This window comes from Momordica charantia (assembly GCF_013281855.1).
Source record: "Momordica charantia cultivar OHB3-1 chromosome 5 unlocalized genomic scaffold, Mcharantia_2.0 BLBB01000005.1, whole genome shotgun sequence".
Lineage (NCBI taxonomy): Eukaryota > Viridiplantae > Streptophyta > Magnoliopsida > Cucurbitales > Cucurbitaceae > Momordica > Momordica charantia.
The window spans coordinates 22,186,349-22,201,047 of record NW_028275163.1 but is presented as its reverse complement, the minus strand read 5'-3'; the positions used below and the strand labels follow the sequence as shown (position 1 = coordinate 22,201,047).

At 30.1% G+C, this 14,699-nt stretch overlaps 2 protein-coding genes and 1 long non-coding RNA gene across 3 annotated transcripts; 1 reads left to right on the top strand and 2 right to left on the bottom strand.

Moving 5' to 3' along the window:
• The first annotated feature begins 1,099 nt into the window (after window positions 1-1,099).
• Window positions 1,100-3,639, top strand: LOC111014261 (secoisolariciresinol dehydrogenase). The gene is made up of 2 exons (XM_022288925.2): window positions 1,100-1,243; window positions 2,682-3,639. The coding sequence occupies exons 1-2, from the start codon at window positions 1,221-1,223 to the stop codon at window positions 3,469-3,471; spliced, it is 813 nt and encodes a 270-aa protein (XP_022144617.1). The 5' UTR covers window positions 1,100-1,220; the 3' UTR covers window positions 3,472-3,639.
• A 3,209-nt stretch (window positions 3,640-6,848) lies between these two features.
• LOC148211545 (uncharacterized) lies at window positions 6,849-7,685 on the bottom strand. The gene is made up of 2 exons (XR_015791019.1): window positions 7,613-7,685; window positions 6,849-7,227 (listed from the first exon to the last, which is right to left on the bottom strand). It is a non-coding gene; the product is annotated as an uncharacterized LOC148211545 (long non-coding RNA).
• A 769-nt stretch (window positions 7,686-8,454) lies between these two features.
• On the bottom strand, window positions 8,455-10,299 carry LOC111014255 ((21S)-21-acetoxyl-apo-melianone synthase SDR). The gene is made up of 3 exons (XM_022288921.2): window positions 10,148-10,299; window positions 9,761-10,076; window positions 8,455-9,060 (listed from the first exon to the last, which is right to left on the bottom strand). Exons 1-3 carry the CDS (start codon window positions 10,186-10,188, stop codon window positions 8,590-8,592), a joined length of 828 nt encoding a protein of 275 aa, XP_022144613.1. The 5' UTR covers window positions 10,189-10,299; the 3' UTR covers window positions 8,455-8,589.
• Between the last annotated feature and the right edge of the window lie 4,400 nt (window positions 10,300-14,699).

The following is a 14,699-nucleotide window of genomic DNA, read 5'->3' as shown; positions in this document are numbered from 1 at the left end:
ACCTAACACTTTTCAAAATCAACATCTTAATTTTTAACTCTTAAACATAGAAAATTGCTTGTATTAGACCATAAGTAAGTTTGAAATCAGAGTTGAAACCATTTTAGAAACCAAGTCCAAATCTGTGTTCTCTTGAATTAAACGCCCCATTAATGAATTTCGATGATTTTTTTTCAAAGATATTATCTAAAACTTGTGAACTAATAAATCATGTTTTCATCATAAAAATTGATTTATCATTTTTTTCTTTGTCTACTTTTTGAGAAATTTTCAAATTCAGCGAGAAAGTCAGGGGCTGTTTTGGTTGGAAATCCGAATTCTGTTTTTTGTTTTCAGATTCATTGAATCAAACAGATTGAGCGAAGAATTCCTATCACAGTAGAAATTCTGAAAACGATTTTTGTATGTTTTCAGTGTTTTCTGATTCAGAATTTGAAATTTTTAAGTTGCAGAATTGCATAAAACAGGATGAAAAATTTGATAAATATATTACTTCATGTTACAAATTCATTTTATGTTTGTTAAAATTAGAACAGGTAAAATATAAAGTATTCTAAATTATATAACCTTGTAAAATAATAATTATACAAAATTTATAAAAAAATGTTAATAAATTAATTAATATAAGTTTAGATTAAAATAAAATTTAGTTTGTAACTACCCCTAGTTTACAAATATATTACTAAACACACATCGAACAATTTTTTAAATTGAGATTCAATTATCAAATCTACTACCAAATACATATCTGAAAACACTCAAAACGTTTTCATTGAATCCCACTTTTCAAATTTCTGTTTTCTCATCGCCAACTAAATACACCCTTCAAAAACATGATCCAAGTTCAACATAAGTTTCGAATACTACAAAACAGAATAACCGAAAATTAAATGAGCGCTATATTCGAAAAATAAAATAAAATGAAAAGTTTTAAGATTTTAACATCTTTCAAAACTATTTATTCCAATTTAGAAAATTTTCTGACCTTAATTTTTAAAATAAGTCTAATCTAAAGATAAGATTCTCAAAACACAAGATGATATTCTTATCTTGTCTTTATTGAAACTGAAATTAATTCTAATTCCCAAATAAATAATTTTTAAAAAATTTTGTTTAATCTTCTATTTCCTTTTTCCATTATAAATATAAACCAAAACCCACCCCTTATAGTCAATCTCTCTCCCTCTAGAAGAAGAAAAATTTTGTGTGAGGAAGAAGAAATGGCAAGCACTGAGCTTAAGAGGTAAATTACACCCACACAACTATTTGGCTTTCCTTCTGAATTTTTCTTCTCTTTAGTTCCTCTATCTCCAAAAAAAAAATATATATATTTTTTTTCTATATTCTTTTTTAGGTATTTACATAAATAGCATAAAATAAATTTAATATGTAAGTTGCCAGAACTTCTCAATTTTTAAAAATATAGCAGAAGTGTGAATTTTCTAATTAGTGCGTTTTATATTATGTTTATTTGATAATACCAATTTATTTTATGCTATTTAGGTAAACGTTTTGAATATTTAAATAGTTTTACTTATATTGATATTTTGGGATGTGTGTGAGAATAAATGATCTTTTTATATCATTGAAGAAGTATACTAATAATATGCTTATTCTTGTATCATTGATGACGTCAGCGGTCGGAAAATTTTCTTTTTTTATCTCTCTATACAAACCGACCGTTTAACCGACTGTTCGAACGGTCGGTTTGACCGGTTTTTAAGAGTAGAGAACTGTACTTGTGTGTCTGAAATGCAAGGAAGATCGAAAGAAGGAAGAAAGAGAAAAAATGGTAGAGAGAGAAACGAAAAAGAGAAGAAGGAATGAGATAAAAAGGAAGGACTACTCAAGCGCGACGTAGGTTAGGTGGGATAGAAAAGATGGTAAAAAAGTATAGTATAATAATAAATAAATATTATATATAACTCACGTGAATCACGTGAAATTGATTTTTTTCTCTTTTATATTTTTCGACCCACGTGGCTTTCTATTTTTTTTCTCCTCCTCTTTACTCTTACATCTTTCTTTTTTTTTCACTCTCAGTTGTCATTTATCCTCTCGTTTCTCTCTGTGCAGTTCTCTCTCTCGAGGAAGAAATTTTAGATTTTTTTTCTAAATAAATCGATTCCTCATTCGATTTCTTTAATATTGGAAGAGCCGACCGACCAACTAGTCCATGTTTTATAGAGAAAAACTGACATCGACCGACATCGGTTCGATAGATTTTAGTCGGTCGGATCGATTTTTTGACTTGGTTTCATCAGCCCTAATACCTTGTATAAAATACATCACCAATATACATGCCTGTGCCATTTTTATAAGATATTTTATTTTGTGATGACATTTTTCATCCAAATAATTAGATGATTAGTAAATAATAACCTATGTATATTATTGTGGATTGTGGGATTATTTATTTTTATTTTTATTTCATTTCTTTTCATCACAATTTTAACGTAATATCTTCACTCATAATTTTTTTGAAATGTATCCATAAATTTGTATTAAAGGTTTTCGTGTATTATGTATAAAATTCATAAAATTTATGTTAGAACATTTCCAAAGTACAGTAGAATCAAATCGAACATTTTAAAGTATAGAAGCTAAAATAAATAAAGTTGAAAGTATAGTAATCAAAATTAACCGAAACAAAAAATAAGTAGAGCTCCAATGTGTTACAGGCTAGAGGGAAAGGTAGCATTGATAACTGGTGGAGCCAGTGGCATTGGCGAATGCACGGCAAGAGTTTTTGCCCACCATGGTGCCAAAGTAGTGATTGCAGACATCCAAGACGACCTTGGCCACTCAGTTTGCAAGGTACTTGGCTCCTCCAACTCCCTCTATGTCCACTGTGACGTCACAGACGAATCCCACATAAAAAACGCCATCCACAAGGCCATCGAAGCCTTTGGAAAGTTGGACATCATGTTCAACAACGCAGGCATAGCTGACGCCAGCAAACCGCGAATCATCGACAATGAGAAAGAAGATTTCGAACGAGTGCTCAGCATAAACGTCACCGGAGTTTTCCTCGGCATCAAACACGCAGCTCAAGCAATGATCCCGACGAGAAGCGGAAGCATAATATCAACTGCAAGTGTGGCCTCATATGTTGGAGGTGCAGCCTCACATGCCTATACTTGCTCAAAGCACGCTGTGGTTGGGTTAACCAAAAATGCTGCCGTTGAGTTAGGCCAATTTGGGATTAGGGTTAATTGTTTATCTCCATATGCATTGGCCACACCTTTGGCTACAAAGTTTGTAGGGTTGGATAATGAGGAGTTTGAGAATTCAATGAACTCTAAGGCAAATTTAAAGGGTGTGACGCTTAAAGCTGAAGATGTGGCCAATGCAGCTTTGTTTTTGGCAAGCGATGAAGCGAAGTACGTGAGCGGACACAATCTATTGATCGATGGAGGTTTTGGCATCGTTAATTCGTCTATTCAAATATTTGAATACCCACAAGTTTAGGTAAATTTGATCACTAGCTTTTATATGTTTCCTTTTGAATTAACGATCGACAGTTTGGCTTGCTTGTTTGCTTTGTTTTGTCTTTTTTTCCTTTCATGTAGTTTATGAAATAATGGATTTTGCTCTAATCAAGAAATCTACGTTGATAGGTCTTGAGGAATCGTTTAATTTACTTTCTTATGCGGTCATTTTTTTAAACAAAGAAACACATTTACTTTCTTATGTTGTTATTTTTTCCTTGAAACAAAAAAACGATGCATTAAAAAGAAAAAAGACCACCAAAGGTTACATGAGAATATGGTGACCACACGCATCATCATCACGATCTACGAAGAAAAACAGTTGTCACAAAGGACAGAGAAACAATCAGAAATGATCCACTTGTCCAATAAAACAACTTGTCTATTCGAAGAATTATGAATATGAACATATTTTAGCCCAATAAATTAAACACTTTATCCAAAGTCACAACATCCTCAATTAATCGAGGCATTTTATCAATTATGGTTCCCCTATTCACAATTGAAAAGGAAATAATTGCCTCCAAAATTGTCTTATTCTCCACCTAGTAGATAAGGAAGGATTAGACAAATTCTACAAATCATGTTGGTCATGGATCCTAATATAATTAAAACTGATAGTCTCTCCACATTCCAAAATGGTATTCAAGTCGATCGTCGCTGCACCTTCGTTGCCGCCTTCTGCTCCGTCTTTCTTACCCCTGGACCATGATGAAACAACTATATGACGAAGTCACAAACCATACATAACAATATGTTGCCTTTGATTTTGTCAGGTGCGACATCTAACAGGAAGATCCCGAACCACCGTCTGCCATCACAGAAACCAGTAGGGAAGAAGGAATCCTCCTTGAAATCGGTTTCACAATAGTAAAAAAATTTCATATTATATTTGCATCCATGCTACTTTTTGAAGAAAAACATGGAAGAATTATAACAAAATAGGAAGGAACACCCTCTGAAAAAATTTAGTCGAAAATAGTGGAAAGACAGAAAGAAAATGAAAATGCACTCCCTCGCCGAAAGGAGAAGAAAAGGAGGGAAGAAGACTACTGGCCCCGCGCCCTCCACACTTTTTTTCTTATGTGGTCATTATTTGTGTCGGTTGGTTTATTTATATGATATTTATTTATTTATTTATTATTAGTATTATTATTTTCCTCATAATGAACTTGGCCTACAATTTGACCCAGCGATCTTGTGACATTTCGGGCATATATTATCACAAGATGTAGAATTGTCTATTTCTTTTAGATAATATCTCAAAAAGTGTTTAATAATTTATGGATTACATTCAAATTAGAATATTTGCCAATTTTTAAAATATTCGGATTTGGTATCATCATTCAATTTTATTTCTAATTTTGTTCAAAATGTTCTAATCGTGTTCGAATCTTTTTCAATTAAATCCTTATTATCTCATTAAGTATTAAATTTCTTTCTTTTTTTTTTAGCAAAATCATAAATTTTATTTTTTTAAATATTAAATTTCATTAATAAGCGGTGACTTGATGTTTAAATTTATATATAGTATTTATAATCATATTATTTATTTCAACATCTTTTTTTTTTTTTTTGAAAAAGTTATTTCAACATCTATTGACATGATAAGGGAGGATTTAATTAAAATAGTTAATACATAGGAGATTAATTTTTTTTTTTTTTTAAAGAAACTTCATTAAAAACTATTAGATTGAGTTGCCATTAAAGTTACATAATTTTGACGAAATTTCCACACATTGATTTAGCCCATTTGAAAGGTTTGACATTATCCACAAGTACGGAAGTACGATTAAATTCATGAAACACATGATGAAAACACTAATCTCTGACTTAAAGGTCCTGAGTTTGAATCTCCCTCCATCCTACACGTTGTTGTATTAAAAATAATGTTGGAAAAATAAAAATGGTGACCTGAATTTTTGCTATTCTATTAATACTGAATTTTTGCTATGCTATTCTAATCTAAAAATCAATTAATTATATAATCGTAGTAACTTTTTTTAATGTGACCGTTACGAAATGAAAAATTGAAATATTTTAACGTTTGAGATGGTATTAAATATCTTCTTTTATAAAGGATATTAAGTATCTTACCGACTAAACTATGCGTTGATTGGTTTATTTGATCACATGTTTGGTGGGAAAAAAACAGTCTATTGGACAGACAATTTGTCCAAACAAAGACAATAGTTAATAAGTTTGTATTTTTTTTTATTGCATTTTCATTTTCATTTTCTTTTGTTGTACATTTTGTTAGGGCATCTAGCTATTGGTGGATGTATTCTTTTTTTTTTTTCAGAGAAAAAGATAATAAATAATTGGAGAAAAAGACAAACAACACAGGGTTTCTTGTCTCCCCACACCAAAAAAAAAAAAGGTTTCTTGTTGTATCAACAAGGTTTAAATGGTAGAATATTCCAAACCAAAAAAAAAAAGAAAAAAAAAGAGAGATAGTTTAAAATAGTAGACTAGTAAATATGAGAAAAGGACCATTCCACCCTCAATGAAAAAAAATATAATAGAAAATAATATAATTAACAATTTCTTTGAAATTCACGATATAGTTGCAATTAGGGGGTGTAAGCGAGTCATTTCAGCTTGGTTTTGGAGGAAATCCGAAATCGGACCCATTAGAAATGTAAAAATAACGAGAAATGGAGTCAAACCACTAGAAAATCAAAGTAGAATCTTATCGAATTGTTAAACTAGTGTTGTCTGGTGAGTTGATCGATTAGCATTGTTCATATTGATTCTCATTGATTTTTAGTCGATTTATCTATTTTCTTTTGATTCAGGGTGATTACTCGGAGCAGAAAAGATGCTGAGTCAGAGACGGAGACTAACAGGGGAGAGTCAAAGAAGTATTGTCGTGTGTTAAGACTTCCACTTCAAGTAAAGAGCTCGATTTCTTTTCCTAATAAAGTGAATTTTAAAATTTCCTTTCTCAGTTGTCAAGTATAACTATAAGCCTTGTAAATTTATTTGACAAAGAATAAAAATTTGAAACAGAAGGTGATCGTTGAAAATTTGCAAATATCACCGCCAATTTCTTCACTCATAGCAGTAACTCTAAAAAAAAAAGGTTTTAGAGATATTGAGACATGTTAGAGAACAAAATTACAAAGAAATGGAGAAAGTCCATGTGTTACATTAAGTTTAGTTTGAATAGGAGTAATTGAAGCTAAAAACTAAATTTGTAATTTAATACAAAAATTAAAGCTTTCTTTGATAATCATTTGGTTTATTATTATTATTATTTTTTATTTCTAAAAATTATGTCTGGTAGCTACAATTATCTTAGATTTTGAAAACGTTCTAAAAAATTAGATATTCAAATAAAGAAATACATAGATAGAAGTAGTGTATCAAAGCTTAATTATTAAAATAATAATAATAATAATTTGTTTGGAGGAAGAAGAGGGTTTTTTGGGTATGGGCGTTTACATTTGTTTGGAGGATCAATTAGTGGGCCACTGGGGATTTGCTGGGCTTCAAAGGAAAGCCCACCTCTCCTTCAACTGTGGGTTGGGCTTCCATGCCCCTATTGGCCCTTGATGATCCATTTGGTTTAATGGAAAAAAACCAAAATAATTCGATTTAGTTTGGACGGGCTGGTTGGCTGGTTTGAATCCCGTCGACATAAGCATATCTCAATCGATTAAGGTATTATTTAGTTCTCGTCAGAAGTTTAAATCTCTTACCTTTTTGTTGAACTCAAAAGAAAGAGATTTACCTGATGAATTTAGATATGTTATATTTTGATAAAAGCAATCCGTCAAAAATTTTCATTCAATACTTTAAAACAATTGGTTTTGACAAGTGTCTTGACATTTCAATGTAATAGTAATATATTCCTAAAAATATAAGTATATATTTTTTAAAAAAGTCAATTCTTATCCTTAAACTTAATGAAGTAGGTAAATTTTCAATTTCAAGGTTTTGAACTTTGGTAAAAGTGAGATAAAGAATTTTTTTATAAAAATTTATAATTAAATGCTTTAATTTTCATTTGTGAAAATAGTTAAATCATCTCCCTTTAAAAGAAAAAAAATTAAATACTTATAGCTTTTAATATATATTAAAAATAATCTCACTGGACAAAGCGTCCACATCCGTACCTTGCAAGGAGCCTAAAGGCTAGGTCGGGATACCCCATCCTGCTTAGAGCGGATCCTTGCTGTACCGTCCCTATAAAAAAAATTAACACTCATAATGTTATATATCTAATTTATGCCAAACTTTTACACACATATATATAACTTAATATTAAATATAAATCATTATCATCCATTAATTATTACCATCGATTAATTAGTTTAGTAAGAATATCTTGCACCATATAATAATTGAAAGTTGGCCGTTTTTAGAAAATAAGAAAATGTATATAAAGTAATATTTGTGATTAATTAACATTGACTGTTTATTATAAATTAAGATAAATGAGAGTTGATTGGTTGTAAGTATACCAAAAAAAAGTATAGAGATGAATGAGTTAAAAATTAAGATAATTGAGAAATTTTTTTTTTGTTTAAAAATATATAGATAAATGAGTTTGAAAATGGTAGACTTCAAATTAAAATGTCTACATTAGAAGAAGGAATAATAATTAGTAGCTTTCCCTTTGTAAAAATAATCAGTATCTTTTACACTATGTTTTCTAATTATTTTAAGATCTTAACGTATGAACCAAGATATTGGTTCTTATTAAATATATATTATTCCATTTTGAATAACAATTATTGAATACAAACAAACAACTTAGAACACAATTCAAGTGTTTATGCACTTTATGCTGCTTCAATTTAGTTCATTTTGATTCATTAGATGAACTATCTCTAGAAGAAATAAATGTCACATTAACTTTTGAAAATAATATAAATTTAATATATTTTAAGATTTTAGAAACTAAGATAGACATTTCGAAAGTTCGAACACCAAAAATTCAACAAACTCGGAAAAATCAAACTTTAAAACACATCATGTAATTCATGTTAGGTATTCCAAATCCATAAATTATTCATTCCAAAAGTTCAATTGACCAAGTTTAGTTTAAGCATAACAAATTAAGAAAGGAATTAATCCCTAAATTTCCATTTCAATCTATGAGCTTAAGAGCCTTGAACATTGTAGGATTGACGACACTATATCCTCCATCGACCACAAGATTGAGTCCACTCACATAGTTGGCTTCATCGCTAGCTAGGTAAAGGGCAGCTTTCGCTATATCGTCGGTCTTTAGTACCCGTCCCTTGAGGTTCCCCCACTCGCTCACCATGCTCTCCATCGTTGCTACCTGCGTCGCATCTTTCGGTCCTGCGATTCCTGTCGCCACCGTGTACGGCGAAACACAGTTCACCCTAATCCCGTGCTGCCCAAGCTCCACTGCCAAGTTCCTAACCAACCCCAAAACTGCGTATTTCGATGCTGCATACGGGTGCGTTGCTAGCCCTGCGATGCTCGTCGTTGCACTCCCGGTGAATAAAATGCACCCCCTTTTCTCTGGTACCATCACCCTTGCCGCGTGCTTCGCCCCCCAAACTACCCCCATCACGTTCACTCCCAACACCTAACAAATATGAACATACATTAACTTATAAGTCAAGCTCATAAAATTATCCTGTGATAATTCTCTCGTTTCTTGTTTCTATATCCTCATTTTTAGTAAAATAAATAAATAAAAGTTGATTCTCTCTCTTTTTTATTAAAAAAAATACTTAAACTTTTTAATAAAATCGAAAAGGAGAAACAACATACAAGTCTTTATAATATTTCCATTTCTTATTTTCCATTAAAAATACTTAAACCTTTTAATAAAATAAAAAAAGAGAAACAACGTACAAGTCTTTATAATATTTCCATTTCTTATTTTTCGTTTTCAATTTTTGTTAAAACCTTGAATATTTCTTATTTTTCGTTTTCAATTTTTGTTAAAACCTTGAATATTTTGCAAGTAACCATGTTTTTATTTCTTATTTTTCCTTTTCAATTTTCTTTAAAACTCTGAACATTTTGTAACTAACCATGTTTTTATTTCTCATTTTCTAAGAATATTTTCAAAATTGTAACAAGTTTTTTTTTTCTTTTTTCAATTCCTGTTTCTAATGTGTTACAAAAACATAAATAAAAAAATTGATTTATCATAGGTAACTTCATGTAGGCTTATGATCCCAAGTAATCATAATTCATTTTTCTTAAAACTATGATCCCACGTAATCTTAATTCATTTTTCTTAAAATAGTAACGTTATCGAACGGTCCCCAAGTTACCTTTTTTATGTCCGATTCTGTTACATCCAATATGCCGCCCAAGGGACGGTCGATGACCCCAGCGTTGTTGTACATGATGTCGAGCTTTCCATGCCGAGACACAGCAGCATCCACTAGATTGCTGACGTCTTCTTCCTTGGAGACGTTGCAGTGGACGTAGCTGACATCATCGCCGAGTTCATCGGCGATTTTCTGGCCGACGTCGTCTTGGATGTCTGCAATGACCACTTTAGCTCCATTCTGATGGAAAACGCGCACAGCGGTGGCTCCGATCCCGCTCGCGCCGCCGGTGATGATCGCCACCTTCCCTTCAAGCCTGAAAAAACATATATTTAATCTAATTTTCAATAGTTTTTGAAAATGGGTTCGCCATTAAAAACTAATTACCTTCTAAGAGGTGGTGCTGCGTAGCAACTATTAAGACTCATCTTCTTCAACCAAAAAATTTGCAGAGATGAAGGAAGCGGTGGAGGAAGAAGAGAGAGAACTTTAATTTGGCTTTTTGTTGAAAGCGGTGGTGTGATTTTCTAATGCTGGCCTTTGAGATATTTATAGCAGAAATTGCTTGGTCAAACAATATAGAAAAGGCAAGAGATTTTTTTTTTTTTTTTAAATGTATTATAATTTGGAGAGGTGAGCCGAAATTTCTCATGAAGGCATTTGATTTTTTGGTTGAACTAAAGCTTTACCTACCCTACTTCATTCATTTTAATTTTACGTAACCAACAAGGGATAAAGTTAATACTTTTCCTTAAAAAAAGATATATATATATATATATAGTTAATGTAATAATTACTAAAAATAAAAGTTGTTGAGCACATAAATGTCACCTACGTTCACATTTAATACTATTCATCAATGAGAAACCTTAAAATTGATAAGATGAGTTATTGTTAAATTGGAGTGTTACTCAATGGATAAGATAACAAGAACATAGTTTAACGGTAACTGACATATATATATATCTTATGTTGTGAGTTTAATTACCCTCACCCACGTTGTATTTAAAAAAAAAGGCGACAACAACAGTTACTTTTTCGTGGACCTATCCCAAATAATAGGGTTGGAAATTTCCATTTAAACATCATACGAGATGACGGGGTGGGGGGAATTTTCGTATGACCTAAACAAATACGGAGAATATGTTCCTTGTTATCGTCCTCACTCTATTTATTTTATTATTATTATTATTATATATAATTTATTAGACATTTTGTTGATTTAAGAGAGATTGTGGCGATATTTACATTTTGAGACTTATTGTAGTGATAATTTTAATTGTGAAATTTAAATTTTAGGATTTGTTTTTTAATGAATTATGCAACGTTATTTTTAGAGGACTTAAGAGTTTCCATTTTAAATAGAGATTTTTCATGGAGATTTAACGCCCTTTTAAATGGAGATAATTGACGTGGAGAATTAACATTTAACAGGGAAATTCTTTAAAAATGAAAATAAATGGTTTGAACTCAAATAATAATAATAATAATAATAATAATAATAATAATAACAATAATAATAAATAGAGAATAATTGAATCCGATCCCCGCACTTTGAAAACGATAATAAATGGTTGAACTCAAATAATAATTGTTTGATCAAGAAATGACCAAGTCTCCAAGCTTCGGCTAAGACGAGCTAGACAGAGAGCTCCGGATGCCGTGCAGAGGACCTGTAAAACATAGTAAAAACTTTGATGCTGAAGTTAGTAAGCGTTCAAGTCAACTCGAGAGAGAGAATTGATTTGATCACATACCTTAGAATGAAGCGGAATGATCCTATTTATAGGCAGCATCCCCGATAGGGTTCTCGACAAGGTCTCAACGGCTCTTTAAAGTTGCCGTGAAGTGCGGTGTGATGTCGCAGAGCTTGTCGGAGAATAGGTTGAGTCGAAGTGGTCAAAGTCGTACATTTGGTCGGCTCGGCCATCACATATGGTCGGTTCGGCATGAGGATCCATGGCCAAAGGTAAACACACCGTGCAGGACGATACATGTTCTGTTTGATGAACCATAACATGTCACGTGTGGGTTGAGAATTCACCTCCAACGACAATAATGATAATAAATGGAGAATAATTGAATCTGATCCCCACAAGTTTGTGCAAAATTTCGTAGAACATTTCCCTTCGCGATGGGGAATGAAATGGGGGCAGGGACGAGGATGGAATCATCCCCATCCTTGACTCACCTCGATATAAAATTCCTACCCATATTTGTTGAACTAAAAGAATTGATAACACACGGTTTGATAACTCTTTAGTTTTTTTAAAATTAAATTTATAGGTACTCCTCCCACTTATATATGTATTTCTTTTGTTTTATTATCTGCCTCTAAAAATATTTTCAAAATCTAAATCAAATAGTTTCTTAAATTTTATTTTTGATTTTAAAATTTTCGCTTGATAACTGAAATTCGTCTTTAAGAAATATGAAAGATACACCATAAATATAGGGAGAAAACAAGTCTAATTTTCTAAAATTGAAAATTAAAAGCGAAATTCATGCTTATTGGTAGAGATGAAAAGTATAATTTAACTTATTATGATGGAGAAAAGTAAATAATCTCTTATCGGTTAGAAATGAAAAAAAAATTAATATATAAGTAAATGCAACATTCATATAAAATATACTTTGAGTATAATTCCAAAACTCAAATAATATATATCAAATTGGGTCTAAAGACAGAGAGTTTCTTGATATTTGGAGAAACCTCTTGTCCCAACAAATATATCTTTTTCTTTTACAAAATAAAATTGTATAGACACTCGGATAAAAGTTTTCCTTTTAGTAGAAAGTCAAAATTTATGATAAGTTATACAATAATTTTAATATTATAAACCATTATTGCAACTTTTAGAAATATGAAACTCAGTACCAACTTTTCCAAGAATCTTTATATTTTCATTTCTTTTTTTTTTTGTATGGTTATACCAAATTTTATAAATTAGTTCTAATATATGGTCAAACAAACTTATATTATTGTTGCTTTAAAATTAATGTTTTTTAAGTCATTTTTTTATAATTCCTTGAAATTATATATATTAAATTCTAACTCTATCAGTATCACAAAATTATATATTCTGTCATGTGTCACCCCTTAAAATTAGGCTAAATTTTTTTCGGTAATCACAATCCTAAACAGGGGTAGGATTTAGATTTAAAAGAAGGTTACTAATATTTTGATTAGTTAAATTTGAAAACAATACCAATTTGTTAATAATCATAATTTTTGTTTTTTTTTTAAGTTACCATTTCTTTTGGTTGATTGATTTTGCTATGCGGTCTTTTCATCACGTAACTTTATTTAAAGTGGTTGTCTAGAATGAATGAACATGTCAATTATGGTAACGATGACAATAAATATAACCTAATGACTAATTTTATGAAAAAGTTAGTAGGTAAAATTTATCCTCAAACTTTTGATTCATTAAATTTAATCCTATTAATTAGTTGAGGTTTTTATTATATGCTTTCTTATATTTGTGACTACTGACTAGTTGAGAGGGTTATTTCTTGGATGACTTTTATTTTTGTTGGCTGAGTTTTTGTTCGATGGTTCGATTAGATCATAACTCAACTAGTGAAAACACACCACCCTTATATATCTCTTTTTTTAAAAAAAAAATTATTAATTAGTTGGTCTATCAACAATTTTTTAATTTAATTTTGGAAAGAGGTTAATTTCATCCTTATTCAAGTTTAAAGTTTTTTTTTTAAAAACAAATTGAAGTTTAAAGTTTGATTCCATAAAATTGAAATTTTAAATTAAACTCATTAAACTACGCAAAGACTCAGGGTTTAAATTCACCATTATTCTATCTCTTTCTACCCAACTAATTTTGATATACAATTTAGATTTTTTCTATAAGATATATTATAAATTAAAGAAAGTCCATAATACATTTGTGATAACGTGAAAGTAATGCTATAAATTTCACTTGTTAAAAAAAAAAAATTAAATTTAATGGTGCTTAATAAACATTAAATCTTGACAAGATCACAATAATCAAGTATAAGATTAAAAAATGTTTAATCAATTTTGTTGCTTTTCTTGAGCCAAAAGTTTACTCTTCCGCTTGAATTTCAAAATGAGAAATTAACAAACATTTATGTATTCTTTTTATATAATTAAATTCATATATCTTATTTTAAAATTTTTTATTAACATCTATGAAATCATTTGAGTAACATAATTAAATATAACTGTTGAAATGGAAAGGAGGAAAAATAAAAAAGTAAAAAATAAATTTTCGGTGGAAGACAAAATGAATCTGTTTCCCATTTTCTTCACTTACTTTTCCACAAGATTATAGTCAAAATGATCATGTTATTCAAATCATATTGAACAAGAGTATTTTTATTGTGTTCTTTTTTAAATAAATACTACTTAGTCTTAATCCAAACTTTGATTTTGTCAAATGTGCCAATATTAGATTACAACATCATATAAGCATAGACTTCTATCATTCCACTGGCTCAATATAGAATTTTTTATCATTAACCAAAGATTTATATCACGAGTTGTTTTTTTTTTTTAAATTACAACAAATTGAAGGCATGTGATTTGAATCTACGACTTCAAGAGAATGAGTAGATGTCAACTACCGAGCTACATTGATGTTGGCAAAAATTTATATCATGAATTGCATAGCCCTGTAAAGAATTTCTTTTTTAATCTTGACCTAGCTCACTTTTTAGTTTGTTGAATGAAAGTCTTACGAAGATAGATCAAATTTATCGTTTAAAAAAAATTATTTATAAAGTTAAATATTTTAAATTAACTAATATTTTTAAAGTGGGGATAGGTCAACCGTAATTAAAATATATATCTAACCATCAGTTGTGAGATTGATTCCCAACCAATGTACTTTTAAAGTTTAAATATTTTATTTTATTATTTATTTATTTATTATTATTTTTTACAATTACAGTTGAA

Excerpts from the sequence above, each read along its gene's own strand:
- LOC111014261 (XM_022288925.2), top strand. The coding sequence starts at position 1,221 with ATGGCAAGCACTGAGCTTAAGAG. Across the intron at positions 1,244-2,681 it reads GCAAGCACTGAGCTTAAGAG|GCTAGAGGGAAAGGTAGCAT; the intron begins GTAAATTACACC and ends AATGTGTTACAG.
- LOC111014255 (XM_022288921.2), bottom strand. The coding sequence starts at position 10,188 with ATGAGTCTTAATAGTTGCTACGCAGCACCACCTCTTAGAAG. Across the intron at positions 10,077-10,147 it reads GCAGCACCACCTCTTAGAAG|GCTTGAAGGGAAGGTGGCGA; the intron begins GTAATTAGTTTT and ends ATGTTTTTTCAG. Across the intron at positions 9,061-9,760 it reads CAGAATCGGACATAAAAAAG|GTGTTGGGAGTGAACGTGAT; the intron begins GTAACTTGGGGA and ends CATATTTGTTAG.